Source organism: Erpetoichthys calabaricus, chromosome 1, assembly GCF_900747795.2.
Source record: "Erpetoichthys calabaricus chromosome 1, fErpCal1.3, whole genome shotgun sequence".
NCBI lineage: Eukaryota > Metazoa > Chordata > Cladistia > Polypteriformes > Polypteridae > Erpetoichthys > Erpetoichthys calabaricus.
The window spans coordinates 238,169,375-238,196,381 of NC_041394.2; the positions used below are offsets into that span (position 1 = coordinate 238,169,375).

The window sequence follows — 27,007 nt, forward strand, 5'->3', positions numbered from 1 at the left end:
GGCAAGTGAGGCCTGCAGTTCTTTAGACGTTGTCCTGGGGTCTTTTGTGACCTCTCGGATGAGTCGTCTCTGCGCTCTTGGGGTAATTTTTGGTCGGCCGGCCACTCCTGGGAAGGTTCACCACTGTTCCATGTTTTTGCCATTTGTGGATAATGGCTCTCACTGTGGTTCGCTGGAGTCCCAAAGCTTTAGAAATGGCTTTATAACCTTTACCAGACTGATAGATCTCAATTACTTCTGTTCACATTTGTTCCTGAATTTCTTTGGATCTTGGCATGATGTCTAGCTTTTGAGGTGCTTTTGGTCTACTTCTCTGTGTCAGGCAGCTCCTATTTAAGTGATTTCTTGATTGAAACAGGTGTGGCAGTAATCAGGCCTGGGGGTGGCTACGGAAATTGAACTCAGGTGTGATACACCACAGTTAGGTTATTTTTTAACAAGGGGGCAATTACTTTTTCACACAGGGCCATGTAGGTTTGGATTTTTTTTCTCCCTAAATAATAAACACCATCATTTAAAAACTGCATTTTGTGTTTACTTGTGTTATATTTGACTAATGGTTAAATGTGTTTGATGATCAGAAACATTTTGTATGACAAACATGCAAAAGAATAAGAAATCAGGAAGGGGGCAAATAGTTTTTCACACCACTGTATATATATATACAGTAATCCCTCCTCCATCGCGGGGGTTGCGTTCCAGAACCCCCCGCGAAAGGTGAAAATCCGCGAAGTAGAAACCATATGTTTATATGGTTATTTTTATATTGTCATGCTTGGGTCACAGATTTGCACAGAAACACAGGAAGTTGTAGAGAGACAGGAACTTTATTCAAACACTGCAAACAAACATTTGTCTCTTTTTCAAAAGTTTAAACTGTGCTCCATGACAAGACAGAGATGACAGTTCCGTCGCACAATTAAAAGAATGCAAACATATCTTCCTCTTCAAAGGAGTGCGCGTCAGAGAGAGAGAGAGAGAGAGAGAGAGAAAAGCAAACAAAAATCAATAGGGCTGTCTGGCTTTTAAGTATGAGAAGCACCGCCGGACAAAGCTGTTGAAGGCGGCAGCTCACACCCCCTCTGTCAGGAGCAGAGAAAGAGAGAGACAGAGAAAAACAAACAATCAAAAGTCAATACGTGCCCTTCGAGCTTTTAAGTATGCAAAGCACCGTGCAGCATGTCGCTTCACGAAGCAGCTGCACAGAAGGGAGCAACGTGAAGATAATTTTTCAGCATTTTTAGACGAGCGTCCGTATCGTCTAGGTGTGCGAACAGCCCCCCTGCTCAATCCCCCTACATCAGGATCAGAGAATGTCAGCACAAGAGAGAGAGAGAGAAAAGTAAGTTGGGTAGCTTTTCAGCCATCTGCCAATAGCGTCCCTTGTATGAAATCAACTGGGCAAACCAACTGAGGAAGCATGTACCAGAAATTAAAAGACCCATTGTCCGCAGAAATCCGCGAACCAGCAAAAAATCCGCAATATATATTTAAATATGCTTACATATAAAATCCACGATAGAGTGAAGCCGCGAAAGGCGAAGCGCAATATAGCGAGGGATTACTGTATATATATATATATATATATATATATATATATATATATATATATATAAGCTTAGCTTTAGAACACAGTTTTATGTGGCAAATTGATATATACAATAATTGTGAAGGAATAACTTCAACTTGAAAAATTGTGACCTTATCCTTTAAGGAGCCAGTAGTGTTAATTTTAACAATTTAACTTAAATCGTTTAAATTTAATAAAAAGATGTTTAGCAGTATAGTAATCCAAATCCAAATTTTAAAAATGAGGCAAGTACAATGCAAGTCCTGTTGGATGTTGTACTTTTTGGAAGCTACCTCAAAGGTTACATATATAGGAGATGCTATCTGATCCAGCACCTCAAGCTCAGGGTTGCTAAACTGGAGGAAGAAGTGGCTGGCCTATATTGCAGTAGTAAATTTGCAAACCTGGCCCAGGTATCTGTTATAGAACTGATCTGCACCCTTAAAGTGGGGCAGGAAGAGGCTCCAAACTAAACAGGTAGAGATAAGGGTGTCACAGTCAAAATCAAAGGGTGCACACTGTCTGGGGTTACTAACCCCAGAAATGGAAGTGTCCAACAGTTTTCAGAACCTTGAGGAGCTGGATGGTGACTCTGAAAACTCTACGGTGATAGACAGGCATGAGAAACACCAACAGTCCACCTCAAAATCAGATCCCAAAAGACAGAGGTTGTGATAGTGTGGGACACAGGTTTGCTGCAAAAAATGAGAGTCTCACACAGTGTGTTCCCCTCCAGGTGCACAGGTGGGGACCTTCTTTGAAGGGTGGACAGGATCATGGCTAGAGTGTGGTGGATCCCGTTGTCATTGTTCATGTTGGGACAAATGACATACATATAGATAGGCTATCAGGTCTGCAATCCAAATTTAAATAGTTGGGCACTAAGCTGTGGAGCAGAACTGACAAGGTAGTTTTCTCAAAAGTTCTGCCTGTGCTATGCACCACTCCAGGTAAGGTTAATAATAATACATTTATTTATATAGCGCCTTTCCCATGCTCATGGCACTTCACAGAGTTTAAGATACAAAAGGCAGGGTATACAGTATATAGCATTGTACAAACCAGATAAATAAATAAAGAAGATTAAGACAGTAAATTCAGAGAAAAAGCCTAACAGACACCATAATTGATGGTCTAGCACACACACATAGGTTACATGAGCAACTTGACATAGAGGTAAACTAAAAGAAGGGTAATAAAGTCAAGTAGAGCTAAAAGTCTTCCTGAACAGATGAGTTTTGTGTTGTTTTTTAAAAGAATTCATGGAGTCAACTGACCTGATTAATTTCGGTAGGTCATTCCAGAGTCTGGGCGCTATACAGCTGAAGGCCCTGTCACCCATGGAGATTAGTATGGGGCACAACAAGATTGCCAGAATCAGAGGACCTTAGAGGGCAGACAGGCACATAGTGATGGAGAAGGTCACTGATGTAGTTTGGCGCAAGGTCATTTAAGGCTTTTTAAGTTATTAGTAGGATTTTATATTCGACTCTGTAAGACACAGGGAGCCAGTGAAGGCGGGGCAGGATGGGTGTTATGTGCTCGCTGCTGCTGGTTCGAGTAAGGACTCTTGCAGCTAAGTTTTGAATAAGCTGGAACTGTGATATAAGATTAGAAGGGGCACCTGTCAGTAGGGAATTACAATAATCGATGCAGGATGTGATAAAAGCATGGACAAGTTTCTCAGCATTAGAAAAGGACAGGAAGGAGTGAACCCAGGATATGTTACGGAGGTGAAAGTAAGAAAGTTTCTTAATGTGGTTTATGTGGACGGAATATGAAAGGGAGGAATCAAAAATGACACCAAGATTCTTTGCAGTAGAGGCAGGTCTGATTAGATCCCCGCTGAGATGGACTGGGAAGGAGCTCATTTTATTAAGTTGCACTTTAGTCTCAATTTGCAGGAGATCAGTTTTGTTGCAATTTAATTTTAAAGAGTTCTGCTCCATCCAGGTATTAATTTCACTGAGGCAGGTTGTGAGCCGAGAGAGCTCTGATGAAGGTCCACTTTTAACATTGAAATAAAGCTGATTATCGTCTGCATAAAAATGATAACCCAGTCCAAAGCTATGAATAATATGGCCAAGGGGAAGCATATAAATACAAAAGAGAAGAGGGCCGAGGACAGAGCCCTGAGGAACTCCTTGTGTGACTGGCATGGAGCTGGATCTGCTGTTGCCAAGACTAACAAATTCTTGCCTATCAGTCAGATAGGACTTGAACCGCTGGAGGGAAATGCCAGAGATACCCAGCATGTTTTCCATTCTGGACAGTAGAATATCATGTCTGACAGTGTCAAATGCTGCACTGAGGTCTAATAGAATTAATATGCTGGTTTGTCCAGAGTCTGCTACCATAAGCAAATCATTGGTTACCTGTAGCAGAGCAGTTTCACAGCTGTGCTGCGCCCTGAAACCAGACTGAAAGGGTTCCATCAAATTATTAGATGTTAAGTAGTTGGTAAGTTGGGAAGCTACAACACGCTCATAATTGGGAAATAGGCCGAAAATTGTTAAGATTGTCAGCATCAAGACCAGACTTTTTTAACATTGGGGTTACAGAAGCGATTTTAAAAGTGATCGGCTCAGAGCCAGTGTCAAGGTATGAGTTTATTATTATTGTAACAGTCGGGATTATGGCATGAAAGCAGGATTTAAGTAGTGTGTTGGGGATGGGGTCGGTCTCATCTTACAAAGCAGGTTATTAACAAACGCAGATGTGACTGGTGAGAACTTGGAGAAGGAGCTGGATAAAGTGGGAAAACAGGAAGAGATATAAACAGATGATGTATTTATGTTAGTTGAATTATTTAGATCTTTAATTTTGTTATGGAAAAAGTGGAGGAATTCCTCACAGACTTCAGTAGAAGTGGTAGTTGGGCCAGATGCGGGTTCGATTAGTTTATTAACTACAGAAAACAAAACCCTTGTGTTATCGTGGCCACTTTCTATTATTCTGCCATAATGGGTGTTCTTGGCAGCAGTTAGTGCTTCTCTGTAAGCTCTTTGGTGGTCAGAGAAAGCCTGGATGTGCATGGTGAGGCCAGTCTTACGTGACATTCTCTCAAGGCGTCGGCCAGCAGCTTTCATATATCGCAATTCTGAATTATACCAATGAGCAAACACTTAAAGGAAACCTCATTATGTTTTAAAGGAGCCGTTTTATCTAATGCTGAATGAGGGCTGTGATACAGTGGTCAACAAGACTATTAAGATGCTTAATGTGTGGCTCAAATCTTGGTGAGTATATAAGGGTACAGGTTTGTAGGGCATTGGAACTCCTTTTGGATCAAATGGAGCCTGTTCTGTCATGATGGGTTACATTTGAACCACAGGGGCTCAAATGTGTGAGGGAGGAATATAAATAGGATAACTGAGGGTTGTTTGAAATTAGGAATGGGGGTGCAGACCTAATTTAGAATTGTACATGAAGGGACGAACAATGGTGTAAAAACACATACGCACAGTAATGTAAATTATAACCCAGAGTTTAACTGAAAAAGTATAATAAGTAACACATTAAAAATAACTTGCCTTAAAGCTACAGGCATCAAAAATAAAACAAGAGTTGGAATTATATGAATCTGAGCATAACTATGATATCATACGGATTATTTGGGATGTCAAAAGAACCGATATTTTTGGTGCTAGTTGACACCAATGTTCCAAAAACATAACAGTTCTATCCTTTAAATCAGTATTAATAGTATCGAATGATAGATGGTACTAGACACACACCATTAGACAAATTACTCCAGAACACAAATACAGGAAAAAAAATTTGAATAAGAACTACATATAAAAATGGCTCACGTAGAGAAGATGATATAGGACTGCATCTCCACGTGTCGAAAAGAAAAACAGAAGTCATACCTAGAAATACTTTCTCTGCAAAATTCAGCGGATGACTTTGGAACTCGTGCTTATTATTAATTAAGAATAAGCCAAAACTCACACATAGGATTTTGTTAGCTCATAAATAGCTTCATGCATGCTTTGTGAGTGCAATGATGTGACTGATCAGATGTGAGTTTTAATTGTTCAACTTGAAATGTCAAAATGTTGTATGAGGACCCTAGAAAGGCACGGAGGCTTCACATTTATTCTTTGATTACGTCAAACAGGTGTGCATTTAAGCATCCATCCAATTTCTAACTGGTTTTCTACAGTTCATGGTCACAAGAGAAAGGTTGCATGCACCATGGACTGTGCATACAGGCCTGTGCATGCTGGCAGTATGAACAGCTGTAGCAAGTAAAATTCAAGGCAAGTTTCAGACAATGGGGCTATTTGGCTTGCCAACGCTGGAAATGGAATTAGCTGCTCCAATTGTTAATACCAAAATAAAATTTATTTAGTGCTACAAAGTACTACTATTATGCCAGTTAGCAGGATGGGCAAAAATGTCATACTTCACTGCTAAATATGGATATGCAAATTTGTGTCATTCATCTCGTTTCTGAAGCCAAACTACTGGCAAGTCAAAGAATCTCTAAAATGTGACAAACATAGTAAAAGCACACATGTTGTGTATAGTTGTACCCATAACTTGGCAGAATTTGTGAAAAATTACCTATTGTTTGGAAAATATAAGTAATCATGCAGAAAGCTTTCCTTTTAAATAGGAAGTATGCTCAGGCAAGGAATTTATTATCACATAATTGTGTGTGCCCTTTTTAAATCATAATGATAACTGAAATCACCCAAATGGGCCTGATCAGACATTTACAATTGAATGTTGGGGCTGATAATATACACATACAGTATTCAATTTAAATTCATGCAGACAGTATCTAACTTTGCTACTGAGCCATGGGGAAAGCAAAAGAACTGTTAAGGGACATGTGAGAAAAGGTTGTTGATTTGTATATATTTGGAAAAGGATATTAAATGATATCAAGAGATATGAAAATGCCTGTCAGTAGTGTTCAAACTCTGATAAAAAGACCAATCAAGATTTCAGCCACAACTGCCAGGATTATTTGTGGAGATGCCAAGAAAAACCCACAAGCCACTTCAGCTGAAACACAGGCTCCACTGCCAACAAGATTAACAATAAGGAGGTATTTGAACAAAAATGGGCTGCACGGTCAAGTTGCAAGAAAAAAGCCTTTACTGTGCCAATGCCACAAAACAGTCTGCTTACAATATGTCAAACAATATCTAGATAAGCCTCAAAACTTCTGGAACAAAGTCCTTTGGAGTGATGAGACCAAAATTGAACTTTATGTTCACAACTGTAAACGATATGTTTGGAGAGAATGCAACATGGTCCACAATGAAAAGTACACCATCCCTACTGTGAAGCACTGAGGTGGATCTCTTATGTTCTGAGGGTGTGTGAGCTACAGCGGCACAGGTAACTTAGTGAAAATTGATGGCAAGATGAATGCAGCATGTTACCGTAAAATATTGCAGGACAACTTGCATTCATCAGTCTGGAAGCTGAGCATGGGACGCATGACAATGATATGTTAAAAGTAAATGAAATGTGTTTTGCCTGATCAGTCATCTTTTCCTTAAATTATGGTACACATCTTACAAATTCTGCCAGGCTATAAACTTTTGGGCACAACTGTTTATGAAAGGTACCTTGGTGAGATTAATGCAGTCTACCAGTTAAACTGCAGCTCCAGTTAATATTTTACTTCTGGATTAGAACAAAGGTTAAGCAATAACAAAGTCTGATCTGTCATATAAGATACTTTGAAAACAGCATAACCAAGGGTGTTTTACAAGAGCTCTGAAACAATGGATTAATGTTGACAAGATTGATTTCATGCAAGAAACTGAATTTTGGGAAAGTATATAAAAAATAATAATAATAATAATAAAAAAAAAAGGAGGGGGTTTGGAAAATTAAAGCAAATATAAAGATGCAAATATAAATCTAACAATAGCAAAATGTTACACACCTGATTCTATGACAAACCAGATTTTAAAAGCATGTTGTTACAGATATAACAATGTTTGAATTGTTATGTTTAGTAAGCAGAATTTTTCAGTTACTCCAGAGAGTATGTCAGAGAATAAATTTGGAAAATGCGCGTTAATATAAATTAGGTAGTCAATGATGATATCACCCTTTATATGCTGAAATCCCCTCATGATTATAAAATTTCCCCATCTGATGTTGTACCGGGGGATCCTCAAATACTGTACATCACACAAACTCAAACCCCACATTGTATTTTGGTACTTATGAATGCCAATACTAGAATACTCAAACGATAGTTGTGTAACTTCTTGATGGGTATACTAGTATTTTAAAAGCTGCTGTTACTATGGTGGCAGCTCGGTGTAATGGTTAAGGCTTTGGACTTCAAATCCTGAGATTGTGTGGTTCAAATTCCACTACTGACACTGTGTGACTACGAGCATGTCACTTCACCTGTCTATGCTCCAGCTGGAAAAACAAAAGAAATGGAACAAGTTGTATCTCAAATGTTGTAAGTCACTTTTTGAATAATGGCATAAGCCAAATAGAATATAAAATGTGCAAATACTATTACAGAAAAAGGCACAATATTTATTGTTCATTTTAATAATGGAGGTACTTTCAATAAAAAGCAGTTGAATGGAATTTCCGTTTTTGCTGTGGTATTGAAAGGTATCAAATAACGTGAATTTTCACTGGTACTGGTATTGAATACAAAAATTCTGGTATTGTGACATCCCTAACAGCAGAATATTATATATATATATATATATATATATATATATATATATATATATATATATATATATATATATACTAGTCATTTAGCCCGTTACAATAACGGGCACTATAACAGTGAATAAACATTAGTAGGAACAGTCTATATTAAATGGCAAGGGACTTTGACCTCATTCTTTTTGTTGGTCGTATTTTTCTTTCTTTCAGCCTTTCTTTTGTTGATGTTTACTTGCTGAGCTGACCGTTCTTCATGGGCTGCCGCCGTGTATTGTGTGTCTTTAATTTTCTGTGACAGTAATACTGGCTTGCACGTCCGCTGGCTTGTACGTCCGTAATATACCTTTCATTTTCTCTGGCGGTAATACAGGCGTGCGCGTCTGTAATATGCCTTTAATCTCCTCTGACAGTACTACTGGCTTGAATGTGGCTGTAATATGCGTCACTGAACTGTGTACCTTTAATTTCCTCTCGCAGTAATACTGGTTTGTATTTCCGTAAAACGCCTCTAACTTTCGCTGACAATCATATCACGCATCGCACCGTGCCCCGCGCATGCGCACTTCACCAGAAGCCCCGCGCGTGCGCACTTCACCAGAAGACACACACACGGACACCTGGACGCACAAAGGGATTTTATTAAAGAGGATATATATATATATATATATATATATATATATATTATATTATATATAATATATATAGATATAGATATAGATATAAATAATTTAGATAGGAATATAAATAGCAAGCTGGTTAAGTTTGCAGATGATACTAAGCTAGGTGGATTGGCAGATAATCTAAAACCTGTTGAAACATTACAGAGGGACTTGGACAGCATACAGGCTTGTGCAGATTTGTGGCAGATGAAACTGAAAGTAAGTAAATGTAAATTGTTACACATAGGAAATAAAAATGTTAGATTTGAATACACAATTGGAGGTCTGAAAATAAAAAGTTCACCTTATAAGAAGGATTTAGAGGTCATAGTGTAGTTATCACTATCAACTAAGAGACAGTATTCAGAAGCCATTAAGAAGGCTAACAGAATGTTAGGTTATATAGCACAATGCGTAGAGTACAAGTCCAAGGAAATTATGCTCAGGCTTTATAATGCACTGGTGAGGCCTCATCTGGAGTACCAGTATTTTGTAAATTTTGGTTTCCAGGATATAAAAAGGACATTGTGGCGCTAGAACAAGCCCTGCAAAATTGACTAGGCTGATTCCAGTGCTACAGTGGATGAGTTATCAGGAAAGAATAAAAGAAATGAACTTTTAGATTAAGAGGAGACATGATTGAAGTGTTTATAATTATGAAGTGAATTAGTACAGTAGATCGAGACTGTTACTTTAAAATGAGTTAAATAAGAACACAGGAACAGATTTAGAAATTTCACACAAACATTAGGAAGTGATCCGCTGTGGCAACCCCTAACGGGAGCAGCTAAAAGAAGAAGAAGATTAGGAAGTTTTTCTTCACACAGAGAGCCATAGACAATTTGGCATTTTTAGTTAATATTAGAGGAGTCTTGTTTCTGTACTACTCCTCTTCACAATAGAAAATGAGACTTGCTTTTTTCAACCACCGTTAAGCTGTTCTTGAAGCTGTTGTGCTGTCTTCTGATTGGGTTGTGACTTTGGGTCTGCCAGATCACTTCCTATCAGAGACTCTTCCAGTTTCCAATTACCTTTCAATTGTGTAGGATACCATACTCAATAACACTTTGATGTTTTTTTGTTTTGCAATTTCTCTAAATGAAAGGTCTACACTTCTAAATGTAACAATGCTCTGTCTCATTACATTTGTTAAATGCCAATTTCTTGCCATTATGACTGGAACTTACAACTGTAGAGCATGTAGTCTGTTCCAACTCTGCTTCAAGACAGACAGAGGGTTTTTAAGTAATCAACAGAACTTGGGACACCTGTGCAAATTGTTTGCTTCAAATTGCAAGGCTTAATTTAATTTAAATGCTGCAGAACACCTGTAGATTTTAACCTATTAGTTGTTCACTGAAGAAGGCCCAATTGTACTATTCTGAAATTTACTCTGTTTCAGTTTTTGATAACTAATGTTTAAATTTAAACCTCTGGCAGTTTACTTCTTACCTTTTCACCAGTTTAGGTCATTCAATACATTTCAGCTGATTAAATATGAAGAAAAACTAGAACAGAGGTATTCTAAAACTTTTGACTGGTTGTGTATAGGTGTTAAAAACTATAGCTGTATGCAAATTTAGGTTACGTTAGTTTTCTACTCTGCTACTTGGGACCTCCCCCGTCATCAGATTTCAAGGCCACTGACAATCTGTGTGCTTTTTGCATGTAGAGTGATTTGTAGAATTGTCCACTGCAATAGTATCTGCATAGACAATTACCACCTCTTAAGAATTAATGTCTTAATGAATTCAGGCCATTCACCTCACCATTAGATATCAATACTTAATATACTAACCATTTAATTTTCTTTATTCCAGGCACAGTAGTTCAAGATTGTTTATTAGAAACAGCACAGTTTAAACTAAGAAAGACTTTTTTTTAATAAGAACTTTCATTTATAATATAGATACCCTTTAAAAGCTGCCTAAATGTTCCATGTTGTAATGCTGAATAATGCTAAAGGTAAATGTTAATTAAGTCTTATTTAAGTTACTGATCTCATCACAACAGAGTTTTGTCTACCCAGTAATAACTATTTTGGAGACATCATTTGTAACAAACATAGCCTGTTCACAACAGAAAAGTACAGATAATTACTTGCAGCGTTCTTCCTACAGAACTTGTTTTCGGCATACAGTGCTTGAAGAATTGTTTGCATTTAGACTTTTTAAATGATTATAAAACAGAGTTTCAGATATTGGCAAATACATCAAAGTTGGCACAAATAAACAGCGTGACCCATAAAATAGATGGCTATATTATAAGGCCTTTACTACTATCAGAAACCTGGGTGTTATCAGGAGCCCTAAATATATGTCTAACACACAGATATAATAAAATTGGTTAAAATATTATTTTTTTCACCTTAAATTACTGAACTAAAGTGTTCTTTAACAAGTTTAGAAAGTAATATCTAAGCCCAAGTCCTTGTTGCATTACATCTTGATTACTGTAATGCCTTGCAGTTCAAGGTTCACCTACCAGACTCATCACAAACACAAAAACCTTTTAACTTCTTCACCTTCAGAATTCTATACTACTTATAAACCAAGCCATTAAAAAGAAAATACATTTTATTTAATATAGCACCATTAATCATAGTCACACAACAAAGGAGATTACAACACAAAATTAAACATATACACTTAGGTGTACCATAATGCAGCAAAACCAAAAGAAATTGCAGATGCCAGGTAAACACGAAAGTGTGCCTCACTCAATTGAAGTGTTCAAATGGAGCACTTGTACAGCGCATAACTACAGAAGTGTACAAAGTAAAGGTAAAACTGATGATATGTGGGTAGAACATTCAAAGCTAGTAGCCCAGGTTAGGACAGTGTACTTGTGTCAGTATCACAGTGCTGTGAGAAAGTATTTGCCCCATTCCTGACTGCTTTTATCTTTTTGCTTATTTATAACACTTAATTTTTCTGATCTCCAAACAAATTTAGTATAATACAAAAGCCAACCTGAGTAAACACAACAGACATCATTTAAATGATCATTTGATTTACTGAAAGAAAAAAAATTAAACAACACATATATCACCCATCTGAAAAAGTAATTGCCTCCTTAGTCACTTAATCAACCATAGAACTAATTTTAAATGATAAGTTAAATTAGACTAGACACACCCAAGTAGCACATCAGCCTCAATCAAAAGAAATTCCAGAAGACCTGAAAAAACTACTAAAATACATTAGTTAGAAACCGTTACAAAACAATCTTTATAATCCTGGGACTCCACTGAACCACTGTGAGATCCATTACCTCTAAATGGACAAAGCCTGGAACAGTGGTAAATGTGCCCAGGAATACCTGACCTAGCAAAATAACATCATAGAAAACTCATCAGGAAGTCACAGAAGAAGCCAGACAAACATCCAAGGAACTGCAGCCCCCTCTTAGCACAGTTATTATCAGTTTTCATGATTTTACCACTGTATGGCTGGAAAAAAAACCAAAATTAAGGTTTTGGAGTGGCCTATTCAAAATCCTGACTTGAACCATATTGAAAAGTTTTGGTGAAGCCTTAAATGGGTAGTTCATAGTCAAAAACCTTCCAATATGGCTGAATTAAAACAATTCTGCAGAGAAGAGTGAGTCACCATTTCTCCTTAGTGATGCTAAAGACTGATCTCCTGTTAAAGGAAGTGTTTAATTGCATTTGTGGCTGCTATAGGTAGCACAACCAAGTACTTGGGGGGGACGGCAATTACTTTTTCTGATATGTAATATAGATGTTGGTGAACTTTATTTCTTCAATAAATAAAATAATCATTTAAAAATTTGAAACCTGAGTTTACTCATGTTGTTTTTTTGTATTATAATAAATTTGTTTGAAGATCAGAAATAATGATATGTTATGAATAAGCAAAAAACAAGGAAAATCAGGAAAGGGGCAAATACTTTTTCACAGCACTGCATATAAATGAAAAACATGTAGAAACATCAAGATCAAAACCCACAATATCCAGCATGGCTTTCGTCAAGAGAAGCAAAATCAAAAAAGTGTCAACAGATGCAGAGTAGGACTTGAAAGAGCAAGTGTCTTAGGCACTTAATACAAACAAATAAACCTCATTTTACAAAGTATTCTTCACTAGCCTCAGGTGCACTGCATATACAAAGATATAATACTATTGTTTAAATGTATGTCTTTATAATTGGAGACCAGACTGCTTAAAAGACTTGCTTAAAGTCAAAGAACGGAATTGGCACTGGAGGTATATAAAGGCTAATGTCTTATCTAATATAGCACACTGGATTACACAATACAAGTGCTGTGGTGTAGACACGTTTTTCTGGGTTGTTTGAACAAAAAGCTTTAAAAGTGAGCAGCAGAATTGTGAATTAGATACTGGGCAAGAAGCCAAGTAGGCAAGCTAACCAAGATAATATGCGTGCATAGTGCTCTGCTTTAGTCAAAACTCTCATGGCAGCATTTTGAACCTGCAGTAATCTGCTTATGGTTCATAAAGAAAGTCTACTGAAACAGAATTGCAACCTGGGTAGTGATGCAAGTACTGTACAGCAGAGAATTTTAGCACAACGTCTAGGGCTGGTTCAGACTCTGGTAATGGTTCTTTTTAGTTAGATAGCTCACTTTTCTTCTCCAAAAAATTATGTTGTCCATTTGTAACAGAACATTTCATTCTGGCCTCTAAAGAACTAGAAGATGTGCAGTACATGATCATTAATTTCCAAAGTGACCCATATTTTGTAGAACCAGCATAATCCTATTGACAACAGAATCAGTTACTCTTTTTGAAATCCAATCTGAAAGCATTAATTTTTAGGGTTTATTTTAAATTATCTTCTTATGATACGTTTTATTTTAAATGTATTCTTGTATTATTCTTTGTATTGAGACTGCTATTTTTATCATTTTAGCTGTTATTTACTATTTATTTATTCTAAAATTTTCTTGTGTTGATGAAGGACCCTTATAAACAAACTGCACTTTTATAATAATTGTCAGAGAAGGTATGCTAAATGGTGGGCTGTTTGCATTGTATGTGGCACTTTTACACTTCCACATATCAAATAAAAGAATGACCACAAAAATACAAATAATGCTCAGAAACAATGGTAAATAAAATACAGTCACATAAACAAACAAACATTAAGCACACAAACATTCTAGATCATAACAATACAGTTCTTATCATTAAGTGTACCTGCACTGAAAAGAATAGTATGAGACAAATTAACAAAAAGAAGACTAAACCTGTCTGTGGCAGGCCCAGTTCTAACTAATTTACAATGTCATCTTGCCAAAAAATGGTAACAGAGGTTTCTTGCTCAAAAGTTAGCTTGTGGGATGCAGAGAAACTTTTAGCTGTTCTGCCTGTACCAGAGCAAGGAAGATTTATTTTATTTAATAGATTGGAGATGGATGGAGTGTAAACTAAGACATAGCAAAAGTTGATGCCAGAGAGATCAGAAACATGTAACCAAGCCAACAAGCTAGATATATATGTAGTCGGTAAGTAGAAATATAAACCAGAAATCAATATCTAAACCAAATTACTAAGCAAACTCAAAGTCGAATGTATGTGCTAGATTTGTAATCTTTAAATAATTAATAATAACACCTTTTTTTCTTGCAAATCTTTAACTACAGATGCCAAAAGCACAAAGTTTTTGTTTTTAAACTGTCCCATATCTTTAAAATGTCCAGAAAAAAGAATTCTTATTCAGAGTAGGAAAAATTCCAAATGTCTGAATTGTACCAGATGTATTTGAAGTTTGTCATGACAGTTATGGTACCTATTTTGACACAGCTGTCTGTATTTTGTGCACGTGTGGCTATAGGAAGAAAGTATAAATGTTAAGTACATGTCTCTGTCATTTATTGTTTTCTTTTCTGCTTAATACTTATGATGGTCCTTGCATTTATGGCTCTTACATGCAAAAAGCAGCAAACTACTTGTATGAGGTGTGGAATGATGGAGCAGTTTCTGCAGGTACTAGATAGTATTACTTATGTGAGGGAAAAAATAATTGCCAGAAAATGCCTGAATATTTTAAAGGCAGCTCAGTCAGCCAAATCCATTTGTTTGAAAAATATTTAAAGAAAAGAATAATAAAGTGTAGCAAGTATCAGAGTAAGAATTTTAAATAGTTCTAAATGCTTTGTGCATACTGATTTTAAGTCAATCAAAAGTCTAAACAAGGAATGTTATTCGTGGCAAAAATGCTAACAAAAAAAATCCAGCCTTGGAATATAAAATTAGAACAATCTTTCAAAGTAAGAACTTCGGCTTGAAACGTTATTGCCAATATTATGTAAGGCTGTTTATTTATATTTGATAAGCTCTTTATAATCAAATTAGGTTCCTATACTGACAGTTACTTAATCAAGCTGGAAAATATTAGAAAGATAAAAAGGAAAAATAACATGATAATCAAATAGGCTGACATCTTTAAATAGAAAAGAAAACATATCTGATTTTTGTTAAAATATTTAAACATTTAAAAATGTTTTATTCATCAACATTAAATCAATCAAGATCCTTACTGATTTAAAAGATACTGCCACACATCACAAACATTCATAAATTAAAATAAAAAATAGACTTAGGTATTATGCTTTTATTACCAAACTGACTAACTCCATCTTGGAGCAGAAGGGGCTGGAGCTAACATATATTGGGCATATTTAAATACTACAGTTTGTTTAATTCACATTATATTTTAGAGCACACATCAAAGCTGCACAGATTTCACTATATCTTTAGGGAAACAATAATTCTTGAGAAATTTCAAGTTATTTAGCTTTTCAGTACTTTAAAATAGGGCTGAATACTTTCTATTAACAGTAAATCAGCATAATGGGAGAAAGAAATCTCTATGTAGTATCTTAAAATTGAGTTGTTCACCATTGTAGTTCAGTATACAAGTGTGCAAGTTAATAAATTAATAAATTATTTAATAAGAAATGTAAACATTTATTTGAAATACAAATAACTTTCTCCCATACATGCTGACAATTTTTTGTTTTTGTAATTAGGTGGAGGTGGCATGTGTTTTGGTCAATGACATTTGCCTGGGCATGCATTGGAACAGTAGTGCTCATGCTGGTGACACAAATGTGATCATATGCCTGCATGAGTAATTCCCAAACCTGAGCCTATTTGCGGCTGCTGGCCTCAGATGGTAGCTGTACTCTCGGTTCCTCAAAAATACAAACAACATTGCACACTGTAATTATATCCTAAATCAGCTCCTGAACTGACATACACACCTTTAAAATACTTAGTACTTCTGCTTGATTCCTGCCATGTCACAATGAAGAAGTTAAATGCATCAGTAATAAGGAATTAAGCGCTGCCGCTCCCCTAAAGTTCCAGTACATGCACATATAGTCTCCTGCTTTTACCCATTAGAAACTGAGGTTTGTTTTAAAGAAACATACCAAGATCATAACTGTCACTGAAGGATTATTGAAGATTAAAAAAGACATACTGATATTTAAAAAAGTTCATTACACCTAACAATCACGTGTAACTAAATATATACTGTACATATATACAACTATTACTGTACAGATCTTAAAAGAATGTTTTTTTTATAAAGAAAGTGAGATGCCATAGTCATCAATTGGGGGTACCTTACAAAAATGAAGCAGGTGATGTTTGGATCATTATTAGAAAATGCAGTGGTTAGTTTTACTTTTGTAGGAGTTTAAATTGCCATAACTGGCTAGGACATATCATATTTCAAACATTATTGGGATTTATATAAATATTATTTCACAGTTCGCTCCTGCTCCTTGTGATGTCTAAGTTCAGTTACAGGGAAAGCCTTGAGGAACCAGGTGAGGAACTCCAGATAACTCGGTGCTTCCTGCATTTCACTTCTTGGTGTTAAAGAACTCCACCTAATGCTTGGTGTAACTACTATAACAAGACCCTGACCCTGATAACTGGGATGGACTCTTATAATAGATATATGACAGACCCACATGAGATGAAAACCACCTGGAAAATAGCATTTTAACACAGGCTACGACATTAAATATAAACAAATATTTGCAAATCAATACTGCATACACTGTATATTATTGTTAATTGTACAGTATACTGTATATACAGTATGTTTCATGCTATTTATATTTTATCTGTCTTTTTGTGAGTATTGTGTTCTTCTCAAATGTTCTGAGGAGACATGCAAGTTAGAATTTCATTATACTAAGTACACATGAAAATACACTTGACTTGTTCAGATTTATATTGTAATACTGGAAACAAGCTAGTGCAGCTTTGGGCATTCAAAGAGTGAACTTGCAAGGGGTATATTTAGAACCATGAATGTACCCTACATTAGACTTAGTTTTGCGTCTTGTGCAAGTCTGGTTCATACTGGCCTATTCTCCCTTCTCCACAGCTGGGAGGACTGGGGGAAACATGTGATAAAAGAGTAATTAGAAAAATAATAGAAATACTGACTCAAAAATCAAAAGTAACTTTATTCATTGGCTCCAGTAATTTAAACAAATTACTGAGGCAAATGCATCAGAAATCAATTTTTATCATAGAACATACAGACCCTCCTACTTGTTTGGCACAAGCTAAAGATAAAATGGGAAAGCATGTACTTGTGTGATGTGCTTGATGTGCCTTTCCCACATACAAGGATTAATACAATAATGTGACATGTTTCTCATTCATTTTTATTTTATATTAAAAATATCACTGAACATTATAGAAATAATCTGGTAAACCTGACTGTTCACTATTCTACTTGCAGTTCTTACAGTAACAAGATCCTACAATATATTTGTCATGTTATGTGGGAAGACATACCGACAATATGCAAAGATTTCATATCCATGCATTTTTGACAAACTGAAAGTGTACCTTTGAAAGTATGGGAAGCTCAAAAACTACCATAAAATGCTAAAAAAAACAGTATACGGTTTGTGCTGGTCTGTATTACAAGGGTAAATAATAAGTTCATTTTGCACAGAATTTATATGTATTTATAAACTGAAATAGACAATGCCAGATCCACATCCAATTAAAGGTTTGCCTATTGTTATTATCTATGCCTCACCTGCATTTATTGTGATTTGGTGTGAAAGCCTTCATACAGTCAAAAAGCTTGTTCATTTGTTCACACATCAACATAATGTAACAAATTTCAAAACAGAGAATTTTCACATTAATCCAATGTTTTCATAAATATTTGTAAAGAGTTGGGTTCACTGAGTAGCACATACGTAGAAATCATTTCTTTTATTTTAAAGTGTAAATGCAATTTTCAAGTTAATTCCAGTCCATACATGCAGCACAAAATAATATTCAAAGTGCATGAATGTAGACAAAAATAGGCACTTTTCTGTATTGCATGTCACCAGCTGTTACCAAACGTGTACAGTCTTACTTAGGAACATACACATGAAGTGAAATATTTTTGAAATAATCCTGTTTTTGTTTTGAGTGCGTTTTTGTCACCTGAACTCTCGAAAGCCTTGTGATTCTTAAAATTAGTCAAAACAGCACAGCCAGCCTCAGAGCCTCAAGTAGATTCTACTGTACATTGCCCAATTTAGCTATGTCATATTAACTCTTTCAAGGCAGGTGTCAACAAAAGTCGATATCAAGGAATAGAAGGCTGAAACTGATTTCTAAACATTGACAAAAACAGTGAGGCTCATGCACTTTAGGCAGCTGTTTACTTTACATCATGACATCAAATACTGGACATTGCTCTCGCTTGCTAAGCAGGCCAACTAAATTAGTTATCAAATCAAGAAATACAAGCCAGATTATGTAGTTTGTAGCAACAGCTTCACCAGTGCAATACATACTGCAAATAGTGTGAATCACCAATACACAATTGGTTGCATTGTACAATATTATACAGTCCAAAATGATTATGTATAGATTGTTTATACATTTGCAGATATTTGTTAGTTGACAGTTTACACAATAGGGTTAAATTAAAAAAGAATTTTGACATCTTTCAGAAAAAAGTGGGTTTTTCTGAAAAAATTCTTGAAGGAGTTAATTTAATGCATTCTTAATACATTTAAAAATAAAACAAAAGATTTTGCTTGAGCTGCTCATGTCAATAGACAATCAACATGTCAAAACCAGAATCCCAAGGGACACCAAATATGTTAATTATTTTAGAATGTCAAAATAATTTTATCCACATATCTTTCTTGTTATTAATGTTCACAACATTTTATGGTTTTTTTTCCTGAGTGAAATACATTTTCCTTGGGGTTTGTTAATTTTTATTGCAGTTTGGATTTATGCAGAATTTAGTTTCACCTTCATTTTATGTTAATTTTGACATTGGACTATTTTATTTTTTGTAAACTTTTGAATTTATGGCTATCCCATCTTGTTTTTAGTGTACTCCTGTGTTAGGGGTGTGGCCCCCAAATGCTGCATCATATGATATCACCGATGCAATGGTATGTAAATTGGCATCACGTGACAACCCTTTTCCAAAGGTTTTTGATTCTCACAAAACAGATTTTGGGTTGTTAGGAGCAGTTTACAAAATAATTTTCAGGGATACAACATTTTTTGCATGTTGTTTTCAAATTTGAGTTTTGGTGATTATTCCAGCTTTGCTTCACAGTAATTTAGACCCTTTCTTTAGCTTCAGCCACAGGTTTTGCCTCTCCTACCTCCTGGTCCTTTCAAAAAAGTTTTTTTCCCCCCGAGTTCTATCTATTTCCAATAAATCCAAACTTGGCTTAACTTGTAGACTACATAGAATTAGTGTTTGGCTAAACCAGAGATGTCAAGGTAAGGTCCACTTTTGACTTGAGATACTTGCTGACCAGGGCACTGAGGGTAGTGACATGTTGTATGTCATTTAGACATGAAAGTAAAAATTTCATTGTACTCTATGCATAATAAATTGGAACTTCTGAGTCTTTTATAAAATACATTTGAATGAAATGACTATGTATCGTAATAAAAAAATAGTTGAAGCGTAACATGTAATATACCTGATATCTGGCAACTCTCTGCCATACCATACCCTCAGATGTGAGCCTTGTTAATTTTAGTTTCCATATTAAAAAAAGTACATTTAGATATTTTGCTATTGCTGTCAGTAATGTGCTGTAATCATTCCAAATTTTCAAGATGTTAAAGCAAGCCACATTAATTCAACAGATTTATAAAAAATGTTTATTACAGTACTCTGTTAAAAAATACTAGGTTTACCTAATATATCTGTAGCTAAGAGTTCCTTATACCATTGCTGTTACAGCAGATATTTCATTAGGAAATCAGGAAGGTAGGTTAACGCACCTAGAAAAACCTTGCATTACTTACAATACCTCACTTTGTGTTTTATCTGGTAGGTAAAAGGGCATGAATTTGTGATCTCAGATTTTTTTTCCTTGCTCAACATTCTCCTAGATGTCATCACTATATACAAGGAGTATCACATCAGCTCTCACTCATTCTGAAAAACCAACTGGACACAGGGTAGGCAGAAAGGAATAATTCATTCAAGTTGTAAGAACCATCTTACAGGTTAAATAAACCTGCCTTTCTTACCATCTTGCACTGAACCTCTCGTCTACTATACAGCAAATGAAAAGTATTCCCTTGAGGTGTTAAGTCCAGGCTACAATGAGTAAAAAATATCTGGTAAGATCATTTCACTACAAAATTGTGTAGCAGAAGGGGTGGGAGCCTTGTGAATATGTATCTGTCATAATGCATACAGACAGTTTTAGCAAGTGAAAGAGCTTTCCTATTTTATGCAGCTCATGTCTTACCAACAACTGACATTTGAAACTGACTCTAATTTTAAACTTTTTTGATTTCTGGCAGTAAACAATACACCCATCTAAGAGGAGTTTTGGATGCAATATGCAATAGCATCAATGGAAATTATTTTGCCATAATAAAGCATTCCACCTGTACTTTCCATCCGCAAAGTCTCTGGTTTGCCATTTGGGTTACAGAATCCATTTCTGCTCTAAGAAGAGCAGTGAAAAGAAAGACTTTTACAAGACTAAATGTCTAAGTGAGAAGAAGGTCTTAATTATATTTATTTGGCATGCTTTTTCAAGTACCAATATATGAAAAGACACACTGTGCCTATATCCACAGGTCCACAGCAGTAGAGATGTTGCCAGATCATACAAGATTCTGGTTTCCTATTTGTGTGACTATGGGAAGGTTGTCTTTGCTTAGTGATGCATCAATGTAAGAATATTCCATGTTAAAAAAGCTACAATAGTTTTTTCACAAGGGCTAAATTATATGTTTCTGTATTAATGTTTTAAATCTCGGGTTAACTATCAGAATTAGATCTCAGGTTTGTTTTTTGGGGGATAAAAAAATCTGGAAAAAAACTACACCAACTGTGTGTGGTGCACAAATTCTGTAACTCACATGAAAATCTGGCACCTCTTTATTTGGAGTCTTGATTTTGTGGCAAGTCATAATGAATCTAAAGCATTCTTGTTGGTAGGTGAATGGACATAAGCAAGTTAAAGCAGTGTACTGAAAATATCTTATAGACTTGTCTTGCCTTAAGCCGACAGGTCTGAGAGTAGAACAAGTATAGTCCACAGAAGGACCTAAGAAAAGTGCTGTTGGACAAATACTCTGAGGGCTTGATGGTCAGTTGGAATGTTTTCTGCCCCTTTGTGTCAAGGGTGAACATGAATGCACCTGTAAGACCATGTGCCTCAGATGCAAGCAGTGCAGCATTGCTTGAATTACATTTCACTACTGGGGATGACTGATATTTCACTGAATAGATGAGCAGGGCTAGCTTGATGGTGATGCATAGAAATATTATGGCTCTATTGAGATGAAGGCTCAGTCAGATTGTTGCAAAACCTAGAAGGCATTAGGAGCACAACTACTTCAGTGCAGGAAAAATTTTTATGTCACCAAATGCCACTCAGTAGTTCAGTGGGAATGTTCTCTTCTGTAACCTCTTAGCCAAATAAATAATTTCATTACCAGGACAAGTACAATGAGCCAAGGAATATTTTTCAGCACAAAGAAAACATCTGAGCCAGATGACCCAGGGATTCAAGAAGTGGAAATGATCAAGGTTAAGCACAGTAAATACAGTAAGAAAACATATTACAGAATTCTGAACACAGAGACCAGGGTTTGTGTCCTGGGTCCTCCCTACATTGAGCTTGAATGTTCTCTCCATTTCCGTGGGTTTCCTCCAGGTGCGACAATTTCCTCCCACAGTCCAAAGGAATGCAAGTTAGGTGAATTGGCAACCCTAAATTGGCCCTAGTGTGTGCTGGGTGTTTGGGTGAGTGTGTGTGCCCTGTTATTGACTGGCACCCTGTACAGGGTTTGTTCCCATCCTTGCGCCCTATGCTAGGTGGGATAGGCTCCAGCAGATCCCTGTACCCCTGTTCAGGACTAACCAGGTTAGAAAATGTCTGACTAACTAACATTAACAATGCCCTCCCCAATATGGATTGTAATACATCTTATACCTAAAATAAGATTAAACAAAGCATTGTAGATCTTAATTTCAAGACAGTAAACACCTTTTGTAGTTGCGTAAATGAATTAATGTAGTGATGAGCACTACAAAGATGGAGCTGAATTTAGGACTGATGAATTAGCCAAAATCATCGGGAGTCCAATCTTAATTTAAGGATTAGGCTTTTCTAACACATTCAGCTGTGCACATATACTAAATACTTCACCAGTTGGCAAAGCACAGTTAAAAACTTGACATGAAATGTCACAATGAATCAAGGCAAGACTTTTTGACTAATGCATATGGTACCCCTAACCCCATCACACCTCTCACTTTACATTCTCAAATAAACACTGATCAAAGTTCTGCACCTTCTAAACCAAATAATTAGTTTTCCAAGTGCTTTGATAAATGTTACCTTGCATTCTTTATAAAATTAGATCATTCTATGGTCTCTTTAAATATGATTTTGGTTGCATGACACTTTCCAGATATTCTAATTAAATAAGCAATAAATAATTTAAAAATCTTAAAAAGGAGCATTTGAGTGGCCCATTACATTTTGTTTTATGTTCTTTCCTGCACAGTACACTGTACATATTGACAGCCTTCTTTTGAAATAAACACAAGTACAAGAATATTCTCTAATAAAAATCTATGTTGCAAAATCTGACATTCTGTAAATTGAAAATTGCCAGTATGTCATAAGAGGATTTTTAAAAATAAAAATCCTAGGGCCTAATTTCAGGGCAATATTCTTTTTTGCACTAAAATAAATAAACAGAAATTTGTATTGCTTTTGAGAATTTCAAATAAAAATTGGAGATATATATATAGAACTCCATAAATCCTTCCAACTGTTTTAAAATTAATATTAGTTTCAGAATTTCATAAATCGGACTATAAACATTGCAAATATTTTACATATTCAGTGTGTGAAGTCATATGCTCCAATCAAACAATTTTAAAACTGCAAGAAAAATCTGATCCAGTCAGGTAATGGCTTTTTGGAAAGGTTACTTACCATGATTTATCTCTGACTGGTTTCGAATTCAATCCCGTGGGCTGCTGTTTATTAATGGAGGTATGTAGATTGTCTTTGGGTGTTCTGAATGGCTTGTAGCTGCTGTTGACTGTGTTATGTCTGATATAGGTTTTGGGTTTCATTTGGGCTAGTGATGTTCTAGAATTACAAGACGGTGAAGCTGGTGTGGGGGAAGGTTTACACAAAGAGCTGTGTCTTCTTTCTGAAATAAAAGAAAATTTGGTTTACATTCTGGGCACTTACATTTATGTGAATTTACATAAAATTTTCCCTTTACATACTTCAATATTTATTGATCTTGTAACAAATTTCACAGCATGTATAAGAGAGCACACAATGCAGTTCTTGAAATGTTACATCTTTGAATATGAAGTCTATGTTAAAAAAAAAACACCTGGTCTTTCATTTTCCTAAAAAAAGGAATTTATTGTGTAAAAGAAAAATTTTACAGCACTGTAAAACTAAATAAAAAATTAGCTCCTGTGTAAAAGTGGATGTGAAATACAGTGAGTATTTACTCAGTAAAATGAGGTAAGTTAAAACAAGCCCTTATAATACATAAAGTATAAAACCTAGTCAATTTGTCTTACCCATACATTTTACTGAAATGACACATGCACAAAACCTAAAGTAGCCTCTGATGTTCTCACAAAGAGCACTGCTGAGATTTAAAAGTTCATAGCAAAAGGCTTTGAATTTATCAGTTGAATGTAAGAAAATTAGTTCACAAGTGAGAAAAGTGTAGACCTAAGTGACTCTACATGTATATGGACATCTTTCAAAATCATGTTACATTGCAATAGCAAAAGATATATACACTATATACAAAATACCCAAAACCACAATCAAGGGCCTTTTCATTATATCATAGTTTCAGTTATGAATATGGAATTCACCAATGGCATTTTACCAAGCTATACAAATACAATGATGATGTCTTGTCAGTTGTCCTCTTCTTCAAAAACAATGCCCTAAATTCTGACCTACTGTTAAATTCTGAACTCATAAAAAAAAAAAAACTGCTGCAGCCAGATTGTATGGTAAAGTACAACTAAGTTCAACTCTTGATCAGGTTACCTGCTTTCCAGATTTTCTATATCATCCCTATGTTTGAGCGAAACTCTCTGGATAACTGGACATCCTCTGACATTCCAAACACAAATATGCTATCGTACTATAACAGGCTGCTCCAAAACTGGACGGCATGAGTATTTAGGAGTGTACTTATGTCATTACCTTTAATAAGAATGTAACTTAGGGTTTAAAATTCTCACATCCTATGACCTGATAAAGAAAAACAGGGTTACAAGTAACTGAAGTATAGTTGGCTCTCTAAAGCATTAAACGATCTGAAATACAGTATGCCTACAGCTGATAAAAATTACACTACACTGCAAGGTCAACCAGACGCTCCTTACTTTAGCAAAACGTGGTACACGTATAGCATTCTAATTTAGACCTTGTTAAACAGTTAATATCTATAACAACATTCAAAAAGGGCAGTGAACATATCCACTTAATCTTGTTTTTGGTCTAGTTAGATTCTTCTATGCAGACACTGTTTCCTGTTGTAGCTGAAACACATTCAATTCTTTCTTTCTCTACCAAACACACATTCTCCACAGAACATTATACAGGAAGAACATTTCCTCAGTCACATTATGATACTGGTGTCCTGGAAGTCATCAAAATTTAATTGTAGCTTAGACACAAAAGAATATAAAAATGATGGCTGCACTTGAAAAGGAAGCAATTGGTTATTTGGACAACAAATTCTGACACCCAATCCTTTAAGAAAGGCAGTTGCATAGACCAAGAAACATTAGTGGTTTACTTTTTGCTTTTGGAGTTATTTTTAGTTTAGTTCTCTTGTACTCTGTACTTTTTATATATAATATATAAATACAATATAAAATTGCATACTCTCTCTATAAACTACTTTAAGTCAGAAGCTCGTGTTACACAGTCATTAAAGTACACTTACTTGTAAAGGTTACTTGGCTTTAAAACAAGGTGATAAAAATTAGGCACATATAGCAAAGATGAATTAAAAAGCTAAATCTGATAATGCAGATACAATTTTTAAAATTTAATTTTATTGATATTATTTAAAAAAAACAACATTCCATATCATGTCAAGCTTAACAAACCATAATTCATCCCATGCCTGAGAGAAAGTACCGTACATACTCGCGTATCAGTCGATCTTGCAGATAAGTCGAGTGTATTTTTTAAGCCGAAAATTACGAAATTTGTTATGACCCGCGTATAAGTCGAGGGTAAAACTAATTATAAATAATTATAATTATGGCAATCGTTCGCATCTTCCATTGGCGCTTGGGCATGGCCTCTGAAGCAGTAGCAGGAGCAGATCGATTTGGAGCCATAACGAAGGGCTTAACTATGCACAAAGATAAACACAAAAGAGCATAAAAGTTAACTCTTTACACAGCGAAACACGTTGATGCTGAATGAGCAAGACGAGACTTCCTGGTTAATGCAGCGGAATCGAATTTGGCGCTCCGTCGCTGAGCCAATCAGCACACAGGAACTTAACTGCTTGCTCTAATTGGGTAGCTTCTCAGCCATCCGCCAATAGCATCCCTTGTATGAAATCAACTGGGCAAACCAACTGAGGAAGCATGTACCAGAAGTAAAAAGACCCATTGCTGGCTTATAATTATTAAATTGTGTTGCCCCACGGATAAGTCGACCCTGTTTTTTTGAATGAATTTTAAGGCATAAATTTTTTCGACTAATACGTGAGTATCTACGGTAATATAAAGACAGAACTAAACAGAAACTGTCCACAAATAGTTTAAGATATGTCTGGCCAGGCATTACAACTTTGGTTGGCCAGTGTCAGTCCAAAATTGCAAGCATATAATGACAATGACTTCTCTTTTTAATAGGATTCGAAACTCAGCAATTTGGAAAAGCTTCAGAATAGACTCACTGATCTTCTGGTTTGAGAAGACCCAGTTGATGAGTTTCAGGTATGTCGTAAGGCCAGATACCCTTCCCGAATCTGCTCTGGGCACGTCCCAATGGGCAGAGATCCTGTATCAGAACCAGGACACGCTAGAGAGATTATATCTAGGCTTGCTTGGAAATGCCTTGGAATTTCCCAGGAACAGCTGAAATCTATGGCAAGGAAAAGGGAAGTCTGGACTGACCTGCCTGGCCTGGTGCTACCATGACCCTCACCAAGAAAAGTAGTCAGAGATGATGATGATGTTTTTAATACCAGCTTTGATTCACATAAAGTAATGGGTTTAATGAATTCTAAGGTAACAGAACTGTGTTTTTACAAATAGGTGTGATATATTTCTGATCAACAGGGTGTACAGAATATTTCCAGCAATAAAAATCAGTCAACAGTGAGCTCCTTTCTCTTATTTCTAGGTTGTAATTACACCAGCAGAAGCTTTTAAAGTTATGGAAACATGCTACAGCTAGAAACAAATTACTTCAGACCAGTGTCTCTGGCATTACTGTTAATGTAAACACATGAAAAACAGAGAAAATACAGGGTTTATTGGATATATTTCAGTTTACCTACCATACTGATAGAAGCACATTCAATACACATCTATTGTATAACCA

At 35.8% G+C, this 27,007-nt stretch overlaps 1 protein-coding gene across 3 annotated transcripts in view; it reads right to left on the reverse strand.

Annotated features, from left to right (window-relative positions):
* LOC114660252 (ataxin 7-like 1) overlaps positions 1 to 27,007 on the reverse strand; it is a 124,198-nt gene that overhangs the window by 34,960 nt on the left and 62,231 nt on the right. For all 3 annotated transcript variants that reach the window (XM_028812839.2, XM_051931038.1, XM_051931042.1), the window contains one exon: positions 23,381 to 23,603. In XM_028812839.2, the coding sequence (XP_028668672.1) occupies positions 23,381 to 23,603 (223 nt within the window). The remainder of the gene's footprint in view (positions 1 to 23,380; positions 23,604 to 27,007) is intronic.